We start from the raw sequence: 22,120 nt of genomic DNA on the forward strand, positions 1-22,120 counted from the left end.
TATTACTGACGCAATTAGCCGAGCTAAAAAGAAGTTTTACATTGGTCAAGAGAATAAGGAAATGAAAGTCAAGAAACGTGTATCATTGCCCTTTCACGATGTAATCTCAAAAGTAGGTGATTATATAAATAAGCACCAAAAGGACATAGAAATAGTTTATACTTACAAAAACACTTTGGCAAAAGCTCTTACAAAGAATAATAACAGTACCAAGAGAAATAACGGTGTTTACAAGGTTCCTTGTCAGGATTGCAGTGGTTGTTACTACGGGGAAAGTGGTAGGGAATTAGAGGTCAGATTAAGGGAACACAGAAGGGCCTATGATCTTCATGCACAGGGCAGCGCTTTGGTGGCTCACAGTTTTAATTTAGACCACGGAATTAATTGGGATGGTGCACAAATTATTTTTAAAAGCGAGGATTCTCACGTGAGAAGACTAGTTGAAGGCGCCGCTATAAACATGGGAATATCTTTTGAGGATAATAAGTCGTTTACCAATGAAGACCCTTTTATAAACAGTTTCATTGCCAGACAATACTTAAAAGAATTTATTTTTAAAACTGACGTTGACCATGTGAACCCTGATGCTCTGCTTCCTCTTCCCCTCTCTCTCCAGATAGCCGACGTCCCACCGGATGTTTCCGACTATGGCACCTATGCAGTACAAGTAGGAGCAACTTCGCAGGTTCGGAGATCGAGGAGGTTGGCGCAACTGCCTGTTGAGATTGGGATTACGTAAAACACGAACCAGCACTTCGACGATGGGCTGTTGTTATTTTCTCGCCCCGCCCACCTTTTTAGATGCTCTTCGGAGGGAAACTATCCTCTTCATTACATTTTAACGTCACACTGATGAGGAACACCGTTCAAGTGTTCGAAAGTCTTTGTTTTATATTTTTACATAGAAATATATTTTTATATATAATTGTGGATATTTTTTAAACAGAAATCCTAGTTATTCTAGGGCCTACTGTAGTTTATTTTAGGCTCAACCCTACAGTTTTATGACTTAAACTTGTAGGCCTGTGCCAAAAATTATATTGGGGGATTTTTTAACAGAGCACTTCGAGAGAAAGATTTTACTTAAGTTGCACAGATCCATAGCTGTAAGCCTACTTTAGTAATCTGTCTTATCACAGCATTTCAAATTATTGTTTACAGCAATAGTTATGGGTAGATATTAACATTTGTGTACAACTAGCCCCCCTTCCCCCTACCTGCTAAAACAAAGTCATTGTAAGTTAACTTTCAAACAATAAGGAACAACTTTATTTTATTAGATCCTTGTAGGGAATTATGTAAGCTTTGCAACGAACCATCAGACAAGAAAATCCGTGCAATATTAAGCGAATAGTGGCGAAAAAACGTCATATACTGCAGCCTGCTGCATTGTTTGAATTACCGCGCCAAGATGGCGGGCCTGATGACGTGCGCCAGCCTATTCAGATAGCGGCCGATGCGGCATCTAGGCTTTTATATCTGTGGTACTACCCTGCTATTTAGTGATTAGACCCCAAATATACTTGATCCTGACCAATCTATAAGATTAAATGTTAATGGAAAGGTCCATGTTTTATATTTCCCGATTGGTACTTCTGTGGTTGTCAATTATTTCCACCAATATTTTTTACGGTGACCAGTTTTTTTTCCCTCAAGGAGGCAGTTTAGTTATAGCTGCTCATTTTCTTTTAGATATCAGATTATACGATAACTCGAGCGCTTTATCAGATATGACCTAAATCTCTAAGTGTTCTTTTATAAGAATTTAGGTCACATCTAAAAAAGCGCTTTATTTATCGTATAGAATCTGAGATCTAGAGGAAAATAAATAGCAACGATGACGGAAACTTCGGAGTCAATGGTGGACAGTTACCGACATTTAAATCCGCTGATTTGTATAACTGTAATAATCACAGTGTTCTCTTAGCATCTATAATTCTTCAATCCTTTCGTCACTACAAAGCCATAGACCCAGATGCGAGGGTATGGGAGAAATCCTGAAGTCGGTCACGGGGTTCGTTTATTCATTCGAGCTGGAATAGACCCATCGTCACCCACTTGCCCGATATGGTACTATGATTACATAACGTATTATGCTCACTCACGCGACTTCGAATAAACCAACAGCGATTGTCAACTTTTGGAAATAAATCGACGAGGGGAATTTAGTCAGAATCTTCTACATTTTCAAGCATTCCAATTTTAATATTCATGGAGAACTGTAATTTATTTTTTTTTAAATGTAAAAACAAATAAGCAAATCATTAAAATAAAAACATTTAGGACGATTAATGAATTTTAAAAAGTTTAAAAAGTTATTCTGAAAAATATTCCAAGGTTTTTTTTTTTTTTTTGACTATGTGTATGTATGGAAACATGAACAAATGTTTTCATACATTCATCACTGTTACGGGCAGCTGAAGAGCAAGAGCCCGTGCCAGCATAAGGCTGGCTTAATCTATCATCATCATCATCATTCATCACTACGCCATATGACCTTCGTGCCAACCCTATGAAACCTGATAGTTCAGTGGTCTGGTTAAACCGTTTTTAAGTATAGTAATGTGTTCCCCAGAAAGCGAGTTTCCGTGGCATTTGTTCATATATGCAACAGGTGCGTCGTAACAAGTGTTTTGTTAGCGAATGTCTTGTTGGAGAGATTCAGGCGACTCGGCCGGTTACAGTAGCGACTGTATTGCGGAAATAGGAATAAGCCGGACTATGGCAGAGTATACATGATCTTTGTGTTCTTAGTCTCATACTTGGAGGGTTGCGAAAAAGAATTGCGTGTGACGCCGTTGATTTATTATTATTATTATTATTATTATTATTATTATTATTATTATTATTATTATTATTATTATTATTATTATTATTATTATGCTTTCGTCTTATTTCGAAGTGATTTCAAAGATACGAAATAGCGAGTGACCTATTCGAATGTTTAGTGTGAGGAAGAGTTACTAGACCTATTCAGTTTTGCTATTGACAGTGATAAGAGTATTTGTACTCGGGTAGAAATTGAGGACATATAATAAAAAAAAATTGAAAGAACTTTGTAATTTAAAAAGACTGTGAACTCCAATCTCCAAAAAAAAAAAAAAAGATGGAACTGATAAGTCAAAAGAAGGCTGAAAGAAGACGCTCCAAAATTGAATTGTGAAAGTTGATGCTGAATAATATTGAACTGATTATTATTTATTGTCTTCTGTTGAGAGTGAATGCATAATTTCTTTGTTGCAATACATTCGGTATCATTAGTGTCATCTCTTTGCTTTGTTTTCAGTTGCACATAACAGTAGTGAAGCAGAAATTGCCTTAGGCCTACATAAGATACAGTGTTGCAGAATTAGCGTAGCCCCACTTATGACAAGATAGTGTTGCAGAGGTACTGTAACTCCACATAAAGAGAGTGTTGCAGAATTGGCTCAGCCCCTCTTACAAGATAGTGTTGCAAAATTCATTCAACTCCACATTAGAGCTGGTGTTGCAAAATTGGCTTAATTCCTCATAAGAAATAATTTTGGAGAACCGGATTGTCTCCACGTTAAAGAGTTTTTACGTATTTGCTAGGTAGTGTTGCTTGCAAAACTGAATTAGCGTGATAGACGAGTGATGCAGAACTGGTTTGGCCCCAAATATAGATGAGATTGCATTAGAAATTAACGTCACTGAAAAGCGAACGAATGAAATTGAAAAAAAAAACTTTATTTCATTACATATTCTAGACCTAGAGAGATAGATGGAAAAACTGGGCGAAATACTTAGTTTAGATATATCTCAAATAGGTCGGGAGAACCTGCAGTTTAAAAATTTGAAATGCAAATTTAGCCAATCTTTGTGTAATTCTGACTGAGAAATAATGCGCTTTAAATTTAAGACCAAATACTGGTGGATAAAATGATGAACGTTTATTTCTGCATTTGATGAGTTACCTAGCGGCCCCCCAGCCCCCGCCCCCGCGAGGTAGATAGGCTATTCAGGTCAGCACCAACAGCATCTGCAAACATTTGTTCTCGGTAAAGGGGTATACTGACGTCAATGAACCTCTTGCGCAATTACAGAGCTTTGAATTTTTTTTTTTGTAAATAAATATGAAATCTGATTATTTAATATATATGTATGTGTGTGTGTATGTATATATAAATAAATTAGTTAAACAGCATACTTTATCAACAAGAAATATCTACGGAGATGAATCGAACGTATGAAAATAATGACATTGCTCTGTTTATACTGCAGCCTAGGCCTATATATATATATATATATATATATAGTATATTATATATATATATATATATATATATATATATATATATATATGCGTGTGTGTGTGTGTGTGTGTGTGTTTGTGTGTGTGTGTATTCGAAGAACTTTGACAAGAAGCAATACTCTCCTACCTATTGGTGTCATTCCTTCCAATATCTCAGATATTGTGTGTGGGGTTGGCATGGGGGAGGGGGGGGGGGTGAGGGAGCGGTGGGTGTGGTTTTTTACTCTCTTACTTGCCACCGTGTTAACAATGACTCGTAAAACCATATCTATAATAAAGATATGGCTAAGTCCCATTGGCGGCAATTACGTTTCATATTCTCGTGGTTCAGTTTAATATATATATTATATATATATATATATATATATATATATATATATATGTGTGTGTGTGTGTGTGTGTGTGTGTGTGTGTACATTTATGATTGTAATAACTTTAACACGTGATTCGTTTATCACACACACACACTGCCGCAGGTGAGAAATATGAGACGGCGTGTAGGTCCTGACCGGTTTCGACTTTATTTCCAAGCCATTGACAAAGGGCTGACAGGCTACATAGTAAATATTAGAAATTACACGTAGATAAAAACAGAGATAGTACTGACAAGTTTCAAGGCAGGAATGGCTTCAAAACTCATTTGGGTAAAAATCACATTACGTAGTATATTCTCAAGGGACAATACCGATAAACATTCAGATCATAAAAGACTGTAATTCCACACCTGACAAGTGTAAGGGGGCGGGGGGGGGGGGGGGGGGAGCGGTTGGTCGGGGCGGCGGAAAAGCCACACACAAGACGTATTGTAACACGTTTCACTGAGGATCTCACCACACACACTGGATTCTATTATAGCTATCTCGTAATCGTCTCAAATCAATGTTTCCCTTATCGTACGAATTCTGTGATTTACATACAAACATTCATTCAGTAATACATCAGAATTCTTACACTCAAAGAACTCTCGCATGTAAATTACACGAGTAGAGGTATAATATTCCAAATGGAGTGGAATATTGTTCTCTATCTTCCCTTGGTGGAAGAGGCCGCAGTTAGGGGTTATCATATAGGGATATCTATATATATATATATATAATTTAATATATTATATATCTATACACATGTACACACGCACGGTACACGTATATCAATATTCATATATGTATGCACACATGTGTATATAAACACTGTAATAGTTGTTGTTATCGTTTATTTGGTTGTACAGTTGTTGAGATAAACATTAACTAAGCAAATGTTATAATGTTCATATCCATGGGTGGGGGGGCACTACCGGGTGCCAACCCCCACACCCCTACCCCCCTTTTAATCCGCCACTGAATTGAAACTTGGGAAAGCTGATAGAAACAGGTATGGTAACGCTGCTTGGTGGAAGGCGATGCATGCCAGCAGTATATCAGTTTTCTTTTCAGAATACTTTGCTTGTTTGCATAATATTTGCTTGAGCGTACAAATCGTTATAATAGCCCAATGATTCGGCAATTCCGGGAGTATTTGGCCAAATAACTTATCGGGAAACGTATTGAGGTCCCGTCTACATAATCCCCAACTGTAACCAAGTAGTACTACCTTCCCTGAAAAAGCGCGGGCCGCCCTTATCTTTAAAACTCATTAGGACTTTTCCCACACCCAGATTTTCTAAAGACGCCCTTTCGAACAAACCTAACCTAACCTAAGGGCATGGCAGACAACAGGGCTGGTGCAAGTACTAGTATACATCTCGAGACTTTATATATCTCTTCATCCTTGGCGTTTTGATGACGTATATGCGTCATGATTGGCTAGCCTAGACTTATTATTATTATTTTTTTCTGTAATGTAAAGCATTGGAACGACTCTTAGAATGAATAATGGTTATAATAAGCAAGTCATTTTGACTGTTATGAAATGCAAAATGTGCCAAACAGAAGGCCAGTAAAATTAAATATCTGGCTTAGTCGTAGGGTAACCACATATTTGAGATATGAAAAGGTGGTCACCCATATCAATTAACAAGTCTTACCTATATGCTATGCATAAGCATAGCCAGCCATATGTGCATATATATATATATATATATATATATATAGTATATATATATATATATATATATGTATATATATATATTATATTAATATATATATATATATATATATATATATATTATATATTGCTACTTTCAAAATACATATATCCCCTCTTAGACTGTATAAAATGTTATGTAGAGTTTGGCAACATTTTTTCCGATTCCTAGCTAGCTTAGAATTAGGATGTTTTAAAATATGTGTTCAGATTTCGCATAACATAATATAAAAAGAGTATATAACGTAGTATGAAAAGAGAGAGAATATCTTTGTCCGTTCGAAACTAGAGTTGTTTTTCAAAACCTGTCAACACGTTTGATTAGAGACCTCGAGGTCTTTGCTGAGTTTTGGGAATTCTGTCTTCACGTTTGATAGTGACTTTTGCTCGAGTCTGTTTCGTCGAGTACGTGTCTTTGTTGAACAGAATGGTTTCATACACGTTCGTCTTTGCTGAAAACCACGTGCAGATTTCCCATTTTATCTGTAAAGTTGCGTCAGATTTGGAAGCTTCTAGAAAGAATTATTGCCCAAAACGTTTTGTGTCATCTCCATTGTCCAGTTTCCTTAAGGAAGAGAATTTCATTGCATCTTAAAACTGCGTTCTGTTCAGACATCTCTCTCTCTCTCTCTCTCTCTCTCTCTCTCTCTCTCTCTCGCCATAATTGATATTAACGTAACGTAAAATGGTCACTCGTAACTTTTAGATTTCAGATTTGATATTTCTTAGAGTTTATTTAGTGTTATTTAGTGTTTTTTGTGGAATCTGAACAAACATTTTACAAGTGTGTGTAACGGCGCCTACTTTTGTGAATTGGTGAATTTTTTTGAAGAAAGAAGTTGGTATACCAAGGTAAAGTGTGTTATATTTTTATTAGTTGCAACTAATAACTAATAGTCGGTGGTTTGGTAAAAACTAATAACTATTGGTTACAATGGTTTAGAGAACTAATAACTATTAGTACAATGGTTTGAGAGAAACTATTTACATTTTTACACATTGCAAATTTTTGTGTTTTGTGTTTGTTTCATTTGAAGTGCATTTATCCATTTTCATATTGAAGTGTTTATTTTTGGTGCATTTATCCATTTTCTTATTGAAGTGTGTTTTTATTTTATTATCTGTGTGATTAGTACTTTTTGCAATTTTGGTATTTTCCACATTTTTCTGTGTTTTCATTTGCATTCACAATTTAATTAACTTAGTTATTTTCATTACTTAATTGTTGCACATTTAATTGAATTTAAAACTTTTGATTGAATTAATTTTCTTGAATTTTGTGATAACTTAATTTTGATTTAATTTTACTGAATTGATTCAAGAATTAATTGAACTTTACTTTGTTTTCAAGTAATAGTAATTTTCCCTGATATTGTGAATTTCACATATAAATTTTGAGTTAGATAATAAATTTTTTTATTTAAAATTTTTATAAGTGTTTTCTTTATTTTACACCAGTATTTAATTATGATTATATTGATGCTAGGTAGAAACATAGAGTGGTAATTGATCTGTTTTCCTTCAATTAACTTGAAGTGACTTAGAACCAGGGAAGTACTTGGACTTTTGAAATCAGGGAAATACTTAGACTTTTAAAGTTGTTGATGGAGTGATGCCCTTTGATTAATTTGATTACTTACAAGATTACCTCACACCTGTTTTGATGAACTTAGTCTGATTTTCTGTAATACTGGTAAGTTGTGTAAGGGATCACCGTTGCCTTTAGAGTATTCAGTCGTTTAGTACCTGTGATGAGGGTTCAGGTGTCTGGCTGTTGTGAGGTAACAATTAATGAATGGTAAGTGTAGTAACCAAATACTTGGCACTTTGTCACAATATATATAATATATATATATATATATATATATATAATATATATATATATATATATAAAGATATATATATATATAGAGATAGAGAGAGAGAGAGAGAGAGAGAGAGAGAGAGAGAGAGAGAGGAGGGGACAGAGAGAGAGGAGCTCAGGTGCTTGGTCACCTACTCATATATACTTATTACACAAACATCTGAAATGAAGGGGAATGATTCAGTCAGCAAGTGGTATACTTTCAATAGTAAAAATATAAATATGTGCTTTGATAGCATGAAAAGGAAACTTATAGACACGATTCTATGAATAGTATTTTTTTTAAATGACATTAACCAATATGCTGTTACAAGAGTCTTAGAGGTTTCGAAAAAAAATATCTTAAACTCTTATTTTTGAACAATTAGCAGTTTATTAGGATTTACGTATGCAATGGGGCGACACATGACGGACAAATTCCGTAAAGGAGGACATTAGTACATCCCCCGCACATCGTTGCCAATTTAGTGGAGCTTCACACATACACCGATGCATTTACAAACTGTTTCCATGAATTCTAGTTGTCATAGTAATGCAATAATGATAAAATTGCTCTAATATGTATATATACTACAAATAGATGCGCTAATTTCACTTATTTCCACGGATTTGTGTAAGTCTTATACCCAGTTTGGAGGGTAAACAGATACCAATTGGCAACACTGCTCCCGAAGACAGCGAAGAGGTGGTCGTCTGGTCAGTGGTCACCCTAGGCCTAGGCATAGGATATCTTCGATCGTCAAAGCTTCGAGTTCTAGTGGGTTATTTTTCGGGCTCACGGATGTCGATACAAAGTTAGTCTCATAATAGTTATTTTTATTTTCATGCAATGAATAATAAAAGTTTGAATGAAAGCGATTTTTTTTTATCTGGACAGTCTGTGGGCCTAGGTCTATCTGTAGCCTGGGCTATACCAATAAGAGAGAGAGAGAGAGAGAGAGAGAGAGAGAGAGAGAGAGAGAATTATTGAAAATTCCAGGGTTCGTTTGCTTTTGATATGAGTAGTCAGTAGACTGACACAAGCTCGTCTTTCTTTTGCTCAGAAAGGTATGTTATCGACGTAAATCGGCTTGTATATAAAGTGTGAGGATTTTTGTTCTTATAAAAATGCAAGTGTTCTTAGGGAAATGGTCCGAGTTACACATGCTCAATGCATGTGCCACGTCGTCACGCGTGGGTGGTAATTCGTTTTCATGCTGATTCCGCTGTGGTTGTTAGTGCTGTTGAGTCAACGAGCACCGTCAGTTTCCAGAGAAGCTCACGCAGTGCGACCTTTGGGCAGCAGCTTTCAAATTTATTGCGATAACACTCGGTTATCATTCAAGATATATCGGTAGTGAATTCTTCGTTTGCATCATGTTAGTATTCGACAAGTATCAGAACACATGGACTAGATAGAATTGTGAGAAGAGACTGTGCTATGGATGTTCCTGTCAAAGTGTATTTAGCAATATATACGGAAGTGTTAAAAAAATAATAAAAAGAAGCTATCAAGTGCTTTCGTTTCGCGGGTCTGCAATTGAATTCAACACAGTGGCTTTATGAGCTGTTCCAGGCTTGTGAGGGTTGTACCTAAATTTAGTCTCTACATGGATTAAACTGAAATCCCACTTACAAATGACCCCATCCTGTGTTAAAGTTGGCTGCTGAGCTTATATATATATATATATATATATATAATATATATATATATATATATATATATTATATATATATATATATATATATATGATAGGTCAGTCAGTTTGTATGGTCTAAGCATTATGGTTAGGCCTATGTGAATTGCTACAGTATTAGGTTCACATCAACCCTACGACGCTCCCGATTGACTGTTGATAAGCCAATCATAGGGCTGGAAAAACTCTGTCTCTCTCGAGAGTTCACATAGGCAGGATGAATGTTCCACCTCTCCTGAGGGACACTTTTGTAAGACGTATCCTTCAGGAAAGGTGGAACATACATCCTGCATATGTGAACACTCTCGAGAGACTGAAAGTTTACTTTCCAGCCCTGTGATTGATCAACAGCCAATCAGGAGCGTCGAAAGGGACGGGCCTAAAGCGTTGCCGTTTTTTCTTCACAACAGTGGCTTTTAGCAGTGTTACCATACGCAGTTCTGATTTTCAAAGAAATCGTAGTCGGAAGCGAACGTTTGTGAGCTTCAATTCCGCTGTCCTCTCAGCTCATGAAGGCACTTTTTAGGCGAGTGCTTCACAAACTTTCAACAAATGTTTTTTCACATACTTAGGAGGTCAATGATATTGTAAATCGATATACAGTAAATTATACGTTTTCTCATTCATTTTAGATCTGTCACATGCAGAAATATAGTGATGCAAAAATAAAACATAAAAAGGCAAAGTGAAGAATTTTTTTCTTCAGTGCCGTTGAATTTTATTCCACAGCGACGTGGCCTGTGGTCGGAAAAGCCACGGAGGGTTGCCAGATGTCACCAGAAAGCCACACTATTCGACGAAATTCCTCAAAACGGCAACCCTGGGGCCCCTAGACATCAGATGCACGGTTGATGTGAATGTACTATATACCGCTGAGGGAAGTAGTAAGATAAAAATGCAGGAGTGTTGCTGGCATGTGGAAACGGTTGTAAAAGTCAGTCAGAGTTAAGATCATTAGCATTAAAACTTTAGCGTGACCTTTTTAACATCTGTAATTTCGATAAGAACTGCACACTTACCTGCCACCCCACTTGAAGCGTGGGTGAGAATTATCGCGAAATATGCGAACATTTAATAAAATCTGCAGTTTTAGAACGACAGAAATTATACGATAGAGGATATAAAGATTGCTTATATAGGTAGGATATGAAATGAAGCTTATTAGCGAAGTCTGATTAGTAAAAAATAATTGACTAAATCCATATATATAGCAGTACAAGCACCTTAAACTTGTAAGCTCTAATGGTACTAGAGGTTCACATCTCTTTACCTTGTCCAATTAATTTTTCTTTACAGATAAGAATAAAGCCAAGAATTAGCCATTGCTGAAAAAGGCCGACAATGAGGTTTAATCTAAGCGAAAGAAATCCAGATTAAGATAATTTCCCAATTGCAATTGTGCTGTCAACGAATCGACGTAACAGGCGATGACGTTCAGGGAACACCTCCGTTACTACTTCACGATTTGCCTAACGGTGTGGCTGGTCTTAGCTATTCAACTCGACTTTCTAGCTGTCGAAAGAGACCTCAACGACTTCCAGATCGACGAAATTGAGAAGCCTCACGGATATTTGAAGGCCAGGAACCTTCTGTTCGTGAGGAGCAACGGGAGATCCTATGAGGAAGGGCGGCTGGACGGTTTAAACGGAGACTTCGAAAAAGCTGAGACTACAAACGGATCGGAGGGGACCTTAGATGCGGAACACCGTAGCATTTACGGGCCTGGTGGCCCAACAAGGCAGAAGATAACACCTGTTTTCGGTGAAGCGGTAAGCTCTATGGAGCATTTGTATGTATTCTGGGAAGGACTAATATTATATAAAAGAAGAAAATGATATAGTACATGGGACGCTTCCATTCACGGCAAACTACGAGAGAGCTAATTAATTATTTGCTATGCTGTAAGTCTGTACGTAACAGATGGTAGACATTCTTGCAACGAAAGATAAGGTTCATTATTTTGATTATCTATTTGTAATATTCAAAAGGCCCAGTTTTGCGAAATTAAGCCAGTTACTAAAACTAAATTAATGTTATATGGAACACACACACACACACACACACACACACACACACATATATATATATATATATATATATATATATATATATATATATATATATATACTATATATATATTCCTTGTAGAATGCCAACCACGAGCTATGGCATTCATTCCGTTTCCCTCGTGGGATCGATCTCGGAGAACTTATTTGGTATTAAGGGCAGTGTAGAACCAGCGAGCAGAGCTGCTCCTTATACATAGGCACACACAATCTCTCTCTCTCTCTCTCTCTCTCTCTCTCTCTCTCCTCTCCTCTCTCTCTCTCTCTCTCGTGTGCGTGTCTTACGTATCCACACTTGTATAATTATAGTCATGCGTTCTTGGGCGACGATTCATATGGTACTGGCATTAAAAAGAATATATTATAATATGTGTGTGTGTGTATTCGGTGGGGTATGTGGCTCAACTCCAGTAAAACGAAAACACTGCGTACTGATGAGTAGGTCTAGTACTGGATGGGACTCCGCTATAAATGAGACTGAGACTGAAGCTTTTACCTATACTTGGTGTAACTTTTGACTCTACTTTATTTTAAGAAACATCTAATGAAAATGTTAGCAGATACCGCCCTGAAATTATGTTTTGTTCGTAAGGTCCATAGACTACTTCTCAAGTCAGTGTTGCCAACTGTAGGGTAATTGCCCTACGCGTAGGGTAATATGGGCAAAATCCTAGACAGCAGGGCAATATTTTCAAGTGTAGGTTAATTGTAACAAGGTAGGTTTAGATCAATATTCTAATTAGTATTCATGATATTGCATATAAACATAATCTAAAGATTTATTTAATACCATGCCCGCAGAATGTTAGGTCATTTTCAGTTATGTAGGGTAATTTCTCGTCTCTTGTAGGGGGCGTAGGGTTAGAGGGGTTGGCATCACTGGTAAGGTCTCCTCTTCGGTGGATATGTGCAATTGGATCACCAAAAGTTCAAGCGAAGATGCATTACATTGCTACCCTAGAGCAATCCTCTCCGTATTTTAGAATTTACGTATTTTCAACTATTTGTATATTAGTTTTTTCATTTATTTTTTCTTTCCTAATAACTGATCTCTTCATTCTGTATTATCTATTATCTACCTTCCGTTACCTGTTTCAAATAAACACCATATTCTTTGAAAGCTTGAATTTAAAGTTAATAGTACCTGTAGTAGGCTTGTTCCACGTAAATAATAACAATAATAATACCGGAATAAATATACATGATATAGAATATATATATATATATATATATATAGATATTATCATATATATATATATATAGTATATATATATATAGTATATACACGTTTTTTCTTTTGAGGTGGAACACGACATCAGTATAACACAAGCCAATGAACTTTTCGACAGCAACCGACGCGGGAGTCTCCAGCAACCAAAGTCACGGAAAACTAAATTCAACGATCGCCCCGACGGCAACAATATCTCACACAGAGGTTTGGCATGTGTCTAAACTTTAATTTTCTTTTCTTTTATTATTATATCGTACACAATAGTACGTCTGTTTTCAGTGTGTATTGTGGTCAGTGCAAGTTAGGCGTTTTGACATACATGAGTATATACGGCGCAATGAGAGAATTATGTCTGTATGTATATATATATACATATATATATATTATATATATATATATATTATATATATATATATAACTTAATCGAGAAGTGAGTAAAATATACTGAGAAAAAGGTTGGGATAGTGGAAAATTCCAGTTGTTATAGCAAATCATTTGAATTAAGTAACACTTGTAAAGTATTAAGTGACAAAGAGATATAAGTGCCTGCAATATGTACTCCCACCTGGACTTTGCGATGAGCCCTTGCACCTCTAATGAAAGTATTGCATAAATAAAAGATATCTCCATTTATCTATCTATTTATTTATTTATTTATTTATTTACTGTTATTTTACGACCATCATACTTTCTCTTTGTTGCTCATTTATTCATTATTCTGTATTGTATTCAATGTATAATGAATATTTGTTCATTTCTATTACTTCCTTACATCTGTTACTTTGTTCTCAACATAACTTTAAAAAGTGTTTGACTTCGTAATTCTATCTGTCGTATAAATTTGATCCGTAGATCAAGGATCATTCAAAATCGGCTCCCAAACCCACCCGGTCCTCCAAGGACGTTGAAATTGAAGAGGAAATCAAGCGGATTAAGAAGAACGTCCAAGAAATTAACAATCGGCAACTAATACGAAACGAGAATGTCTTCGGCCCCGTCGGGAACGATACGCGTATCTTCATCGTCCAGGTGAGTGTTTACCTGCACCACGGTCTAGGCAATAGAAAGTGTTTACCTGATCCCAGATCGGTTCGTCATGTTATTTTTCATGTTTATCTGGTTTTAGAGTCCACTTAAGGTGAAACAGAGTGAATTTGACTACGCTGATACCCTTCTACGAACTCTGCCCTTGTGTGGCAGGCACATGCTATATATTTTAGAAACAGTGAACGATTGAATTTCCTGGTTGCAGTAGTAGTTCGTCAGCCATCTTGATGCAATGACGAGGAAAAGGTGTAGTACTACTCCTTTTGTGCTGTCGTGTCAAGTTGGAATCTTTCTCAAGTGGTGCGTCTCAGATTTGAAGTCTCTGTGTTCGGTGGTTCATGAGTTTGAAATGATGATGTGTTTTATTCATTCATTTATTTATTTTCACTATTTTGACAATGTCGTCTGTGTCATTATCATCCTCATTCCCTGAGGTTCTAACAAAAGGCAGCTGAGTCTCCACACAAGATTTGAATATCATTTATTCAACGGTTCTCTCGCTGTCAGGCCGAAATTATCTTTTCGCTCTCTCTCTCTCTCTCTCTCTCTCTCTCGTTAGTTTAAACCAAGGAAACAATCCTAAAGATATTTCGAGGGGATGGGATTTTAATGTGTTTGACATATTTCAGATGAGGTTTAGAACATTCCGAGATGGGGTGTGTGTGTGTGTAAAGTTATCAAACATGAACAATTTTTTGACAAAAACTGGTATAATTCAAATTACGGTAATTCTAGGTACAGGTGAAATTTGCCGCCTTTTGTTTTAGTATTTACGTTCATCCCTGAGGGGCTGGTAATGAACATCAAAGTTTAGACCTAACTAAACATGGCGTCCTGTGTAGCTTTTCTGTGTAAAAACAAACAAAATAAAGCCAATTTCTCACATCATTTAGGTAAATTTCTCATGGTATCTCACCTGTATTGCATCACATACACCCTCTATATTTTTCAGTAAAAAAAAATATTCTTTAATGAACAATATATCCATGCAGACCTCTCCCTAAGAACTAACCCAACTCCTTCAATCTGTCCCCACCACGAAGGTTCACAGGCGACTCGAAAACCTGAGGTACCTGGTGGAGAGCCTAGGGAAAGTGAAAGGAATCAACGAGTCCCTGGTCATCCTAAGTCACGACTTTTGGGACCCGACGATCAACGACTTCGTGGGCAGCATCACCTCCTTCAGAGTCCTTCAGATGTTCTTCCCGTTTTCTGTGCAACTTTATCCTAACACGTTCCCGGGAAGAGGTCCCCAGGATTGTGAGAGGAACGCCAAAGGGTAAGCTACAATACCCAACGTTTCGTACTCCGTCAAACGCTGTAAGACCGTTCTGTAAGAGTTTTTAACATTTTATAGTTCCATGTTATTCATAATAGTTTCAAGAATCTCCCATGTTTGCAGTTTTGTGACCAGAGTTGAAAACAGCCACCCCGACTAGGGGTTAAACTAAAAAGTAGGTAATATCTAAGCCTTTACCTTGTGTAACAAGTGAATTTTGCCTCTCTCTCTCTCTCCTCTCTCTCTCTCTCTCTCTCTCTCTCTCTCTCTGTGATATATGAAGCTGAGCTAGTATTATTAATACTAGGCCTATGATGATAATGAAAGGTAAGGCCATATAATAATAATAAAAATTATCATTTTTAATTTATCAATATTATTGTTATTATTATTATTAATGGCCTTACCTTTCATTTACTATTATTATTATTGTTATTATTATTATTATCATTAAGAGTACTGATGTGTTCATTTTTTTCTCTTTTGTTAGATTTGAAATGCATTCGATAAGCGGAACTTGAAATAGATATGAGAAGATGTGATTTTACTATTATTGCTAGGCCTATGTTTATTACTACGAATATTATTGCTTTATAAGCCTAATTACTTTACAAGCAAGTTTCCACCAAAGGAGTGACGGTTAAAGGACACGCGAGTAATAGGGGAGAGAGAGAGAGAGAGAGAGAGAGAGAGAGAGAGAGAGAGAGAGAGAGAGAGAGAGAGAGAGAGAGAGAGAGGAAATAAACGAAAACGAAACTTTCTTCACATCTCTCCAGGAAGAACCGGGGATGTTACAACTCCGCGTGGCCAGACACTTACGGTCATTACAGGGAAGAACGATTCACGCAGATCAAACACCACTGGTGGTGGAAAATACACAGGTGAGGGTGCAGAATCTCTCTCTCTCTCTCTCTCTCTCTCTCTCTCTCTCTCTCTCTCTCTCTCTCTCTCTCAAATGTATCTTGGAGCATTTCGCATGTTTTTTTTTTATAATCGTGTAGGTATTCGTGCAGGTGTTACATCCTGCATATCTTGATATAATTTCTCTCTCTCTCTCTCTCTCTCTCTCTCTCTCTCTCTCTCTCTCTCTCATTTAAAACCATTTGCAGGTTGCATATCTTTATATAATCTCTCTCTCTCTCTCTCTCTCTCTCTCTCTCTCTCTCTCTCTCTCTCTCTCTCCTCATTTAAATCCATTTACAGGTTGCATATTTTTATCTCTCTCTCTCTCTCTCTCTCTCTCTCTCTCTCTCTCTCTCTCTCTCTCTCATCCTCTCATCTTTTTATATCTCTCTCTCTCTCTCTCTCTCTCTCTTCATTAAATCATCAGGTTGTATCTCTCTCTCTCTCTCTCTCTCTCTCTCTCTCTCTCTCTCTCTCTCTCTCTCTCTCTCTCTCTCTCATTTAAAACCATTCACAGGTTGGATATTTTTTATATAATCTCTCTCTCTCTCTCTCTCTCGTTCCAACCAAAGAAAACTCCTCCTTTCCCTTCCTCCTTTCTTCTCTCTCTCTCTCTCTCTCTCTCATTTAAAACCATGCATTTAGAGCAAGACTAAGCATTAATCTAAATGTCACCTAGACATGCATTTATGACTGGTACATTCGACATTTAGCGTCCGAGGAATCCTGTAACATTCATGTTCCATTTTCACGAATGTTGCTTGATTGTTTTGCCTAACATTACAAGGGTGAGGAGTGTTAGACTATACGAACGTCACAATCCCAAACTAAAATGAGAGATTGAGTATATCCGGAGTTACTGTGCCACAGAGCTAGGCTGACATATATTACATTATGTGTCTAATTATATATATATAATATATACTAATAGATTATATATATATATATATATAGATATATATATAATATATATATATATATATCTAGACAAAAACAGTGGACCCCATATTTGCAGTGGGGTGATGCATACCAGACCCGCACCCCCTCCCCCCACCCCCCTCCCCCCATACGAATAGTTAGAAACGGCAAATACTTAGAACCCTTATAAAGTACGTAAAACTGCCTATTATTTTTAGTTCAGTCTCAAGAAAAACCAACAAATAATGCTTATACCTGGTTTTTTTAAATGGTTTTATCACAAAAAATGCATTTAATCATAAAAGTTATATAAAAGTTCTGCAATTTGTGGATTTTTCTCATGGAAGAATACCGCGAATATGAGAATTTCCCACGAATAATGGGTACATAAGGTCCATAGAGAAATCAGCGAATGTGTGGATCCGTGAATCCTGAGTCCGCAAATAGTGGCGGTCGACACATATATCACTTGTGAAATGCAGTACGTTCCTCTATTACATTCGTGGATAAGTTGGAGTGTGTATGTACTTTTCGTAGTGCAATGAATGTGTGCACCTTACGTGCCTGTGTACGTTCTTATACAAAAATCACATCATCATTCTTTTCTTGCTTATTTCAGAGTCTTTGAAGACCTGCAGATAAGTAAACAGTGGGACGGATGGATAATCTTTCTCGAAGAAGATCATTTCGTTGCGCCGGACATCTTGTACGTACTGAACGCTTTGGTGACAAGTAGAACCAGCTTGTGTTTCCATTGTCGTGTCATTTGTCTCGGAAACTACAAGCCAAAACTTAGCTCCGGTGTGAACATGGTAAATGAATTCCTGTTCTGTCTCTCTCTCTCACACACACACACACACCAACCTCTGGAATGTCTACTCTCTCTCCACCACTGCATCCAGCACTGCGTGACACCAAGGACATCTGTGGAATTCCTGTTCTTTTGGGATAAACTTGCTAGTGCATTCCATTCACCACCCTGGGTGTAACGCACTACAGTTGATTAACCTCCAGGTACTATTTCATTACGGATAATGGACGCTGGTTCCTCGCAGGGTAAGGAGAGGTTGGCACCGCTGAAATTACATATTTAAGCTGTGGTTTAGAGATTAAGTCACACAGCACGTATTTGTTACAAGAAATAGTTTGGCATCCACATTACATAAATCCCATTGTCCCTTAATGTAATTGCTTTACTTTTGAAGACATACATTATAATAAAAAAAATTTCTCTTCAAAATACTATTAAAGACAGAGGTGGCTTCAAGAATAATACGATTTTAGAGGCAAATTTACCACAGTTTTTAGGATCTAGAGAAATAAAGCTATAATTTTGGACGTTGAAATAACATGTAACCTTTTGAAATAGATAGAGGTAAACTGATACTCAGGAAACAACTACCAGCCCCCAGGGTACCAACCTATCAAAATTTTGCCAAAATCAGACAAATGTTAAGTTTTGTCTCTGACAGGTCTCTCACTTTCTCATGTTCTCTGACAACGGTCCCTCTCTCTCTCTCTCTCTCGCTCGCATGTTGTTGCTTGGCTTTCCACCAAGCCAGTTCCTCATTGGACGAGTGGGGTACGTACTCGCCTATCATTCTGGTAGCCCGAGTTTGCTCCCCGCTGTCGCCAATGTGGAAACAGAAGAATTTATTTCTAGTGATTAGAAAATAATTTCTCGATATAATGTGGTTCGGATCCCAAAAAAGCTTTAGCTCCTGCTACTAAGTAACCAGTTGATTCCTAGCCACGCAAATAAAAATGAATTCTTTGGGCCAGCCCTAGGAGAGCTGTTAATCAGCTCAGTGGGTGGTCTGGTTAGATAAGCTGTAGGTCCCATTGCTAAATAACCAATTGATTCCTAGCCACGTAAATGAGAATCTAATCCTTTTGGCCAGCCCTAGGAGAACTGTTTATCAGCTCAGTGATCTGGTTAGATAAGCTGTAGGTCTCATTGCTAAATAACCAATTGATTCCTAGCCACGTAAATGAGAATCTAATCTTTCGGGCCAACCCTAGGAGAGCTGTTATTCAGTTCAGTTGTCTGGTGAAACTAAGGTATACTTAACTACTTTTCCCACCAAACCAGGTCGGTATAGGCGACTGGGTTGTGACGAAGCAGAACATGGGCTTCGCCATGGACAGGTCCGCGTGGAACAGCATCAAAGCCTGCGGCGAGATCTTCTGCGTCTTCGACGACTACAACTGGGACTGGACGATGAACAGGCTCGTCCAGACTTGCTGCTTTCCCAAGCTCACAGCCATGTTTGTAGACGTCACCAGGGTCGTCCACGTTGGCAGTTGGTGGGTGGTAGAAAGAGCTCCTTCTCTGGGCAAAACTTTTCCATTTTGCTCTCACTTTAATTGCATTTTGCTTTCTCCTTCATTGTATTTTGCTTCTTCCTTTATTGCATTTTGCTTTCTACTTCAATACGTTTTGCTCTCCAATTTATCACGTATTCTGTTTTGCTTTCTCTTTCATTATATTTTGCTTTCTCCTTTACAATTTGCTTCCTCCCTTAATATATTTTCATTTTCTTATTTATCACATATTGCTTTCTCTATCACATTTTGCTTTCTCCTTCATGACATTTTGATTTCTAATTTATTACGTATTCTATTTTGCTTTCTTTTTCATTACATTTGGCTTTCTCCTTATTATATTTTAATTTCTACTTTATCACACATTGCTTTCACCTTCATTACATTTTGCTTTCTCCATTATCACATTTTACTTTCTCCTTTATTACAATTTACTTTCTCCTTCATTACGTTTTGCTTTCTCCTATGATTTTAGCCAGGCGCTTTTGGTGACTTCTTTGCTCAGCTAGGCGACTGGTTTTATTGTGCCTAACTGGGGTAGTTTTTCCAGCCCGTTGTCTTTTTAGTAGCATTTTCCCTTTCTGGCTCAGCGTTGCTCTCTCTCTCTCTCTCTCTCTCTCTCTCTCTCTCTCTCTCTCTCTCTCTCTCTCTCTCTCTCTCTGCAATTAATTTTGAGATATAATTCTTGATAATATATAGTACAGTTGTGAACTATCCAAAAAAAGGAAACTATGTATACTAATAGTTTATTTATTTATTTTGTTTTAATTATTAAAATGAACTTGTTTGTACCTCATTTAAGGAAGTCACGACAAAATGACATAACATCAAACTCTAATTACTACAATTAAACTAATTTCATGATAAACTCAAAACACAGTTACCTCTATTGAATTAGTTATTTTAATTCTATGACCGGTGAAGACTGACCCACCCCATACAGAACTGTAACGATAGACTGACAGACTAGTGAAGGCAGACCTACCCATTACAAAACTGTAAGAATGAACTGACAGACCAGTGAAGACTGAAACTGTAACAATAGGCTAAGAGACCATTGAAGACTGACCTACTCAATAAATACAAAACTGTAACAATACTGACAGACCAGTGAAGACTTACCCACCCCATACAAAACTGTAACAATGATCCACCCAATACAAAACTGTAACAATAAACTGACAGACCAGTGAAGGTTGGCCCAACCAATAGAAAACTGTAACAATAAGCTGACATACCAGTGAAGACTGGCCCACCCTATACAAAACTGTAACAGTACTGTGACAGACCAGTGAAGACTGACCCACCAAAACTGTAACAATAAGCTGACATACCAGTGAAGACTGACCCACCCAATACAAAACTTTAACAATGAACTGACAGACCAATGAAGGTTGGCCCAACCAATACAAAACTAACAATATACTGAAAGACCAGTGAGGACTGACCCAACCGGTATAAATCTTTAACAAACTCAACCAAATTCCTTCCATTGCCCACCTCAGCGGCACTCACATCAAGGAAGCCCGCTGTGACGTCTCCAAAGCAGTGATGAGAGCCAAGGCTTTATTCTGGGCCAACCGCCACTTTCTGTTCCCGAAGTCCTTCGCTCGACTGCCCTTCTCCATGAAGCTCCCGCCTTTCAAGAGGCCCAACGGCGGTTGGGGGGACCTGCGTGATCGCCAGCTCTGCAAAGCCATTGGGAACGGCACGGCTAGCGAGGATACTCTCCTAAGGCTGCGGTTCAATCCTAGACCAGGGAGAATCCTGCAGCAGTCCAGAGAAGGAAGATGATGAAGAAGAGATAGTTAGGTTAGGTTGTTCAGTTCATAAAAACGAACATACTACATATATATATATATATATATATATATATATATATATATATATATATATATATGCATGCATGCATGCATAATACACACATATATGCAGTATAAATAATGTATATATATATATATATATATATATATATATAATATATATATATGTATGTATGTATGTATGCATGCATAATCACACATATACAGTATAATATATATATTATATATATATATATATATATATATATGATATATATATATATATATATATATATATATATATATATATATATATATATTGGGACTTTGGACAAGGCAGTAGTTTAAAATCTTTTATATGTGCTTAATAGTTACCCTTAAATTTATATAATAAATTTGTATAACTGTTTTCATCGATTTTATTAAACTAATTTAAATACCGAAAAGAACAGGGTAGACTGTAGTCCACTCTTTGACGCTAACTTAAGAAGAGTTATTTTTATTTTGAATATGTATTGATATAATTTTATATTTACGAATAAACTACAAACGCGACGGTGTGGCAGTTATGGAAAGCCTTGATCTTTTCTGTGTAACAGGTGTGTTATGCCTTAGCCCCCCATTAACACGGTTATTATTGTGTTTTAACGTTTAATG

General features: G+C 37.0%; 1 protein-coding gene across 2 annotated transcripts; it reads left to right on the plus strand.

Annotated features, from left to right (window-relative positions):
- Window positions 1-2,645: 2,645 nt before the first annotated feature.
- On the plus strand, window positions 2,646-21,501 carry LOC135212291 (alpha-1,6-mannosyl-glycoprotein 2-beta-N-acetylglucosaminyltransferase-like). Of its 2 annotated transcripts, XM_064245721.1 has the most exons (9): window positions 2,646-2,729; window positions 11,189-11,661; window positions 13,261-13,393; window positions 14,042-14,218; window positions 15,280-15,515; window positions 16,292-16,396; window positions 17,956-18,148; window positions 19,429-19,643; window positions 21,167-21,501. In XM_064245721.1, the coding sequence occupies exons 3-9, from the start codon at window positions 13,292-13,294 to the stop codon at window positions 21,453-21,455; spliced, it is 1,317 nt and encodes a 438-aa protein (XP_064101791.1). In that variant the 5' UTR covers window positions 2,646-2,729; window positions 11,189-11,661; window positions 13,261-13,291; the 3' UTR covers window positions 21,456-21,501. The 2 variants fall into 2 exon arrangements, with proteins under 2 accessions (XP_064101791.1, XP_064101796.1); XM_064245726.1 differs by lacking the exon at window positions 16,292-16,396.
- Window positions 21,502-22,120: the final 619 nt, after the last annotated feature.

Source organism: Macrobrachium nipponense, chromosome 19 (assembly GCF_015104395.2).
Source record: "Macrobrachium nipponense isolate FS-2020 chromosome 19, ASM1510439v2, whole genome shotgun sequence".
Taxonomy (NCBI): Eukaryota; Metazoa; Arthropoda; class Malacostraca; order Decapoda; family Palaemonidae; genus Macrobrachium; species Macrobrachium nipponense.

What these genes read in the sequence shown, in the direction of transcription:
- LOC135212291 (XM_064245721.1), top strand. Translation starts at nt 13,292, where the DNA reads ATGAACTTTTCGACAGCAACCGACGCGGGAGTCTCCAGCAACCAAAGT. An exon ending in CGCGTATCTTCATCGTCCAG is followed by an intron (nt 14,219 to 15,279) that starts GTGAGTGTTTAC and finishes CCCACCACGAAG; the next exon opens with GTTCACAGGCGACTCGAAAA. An exon ending in TTAGCTCCGGTGTGAACATG is followed by an intron (nt 18,149 to 19,428) that starts GTAAATGAATTC and finishes CCACCAAACCAG; the next exon opens with GTCGGTATAGGCGACTGGGT.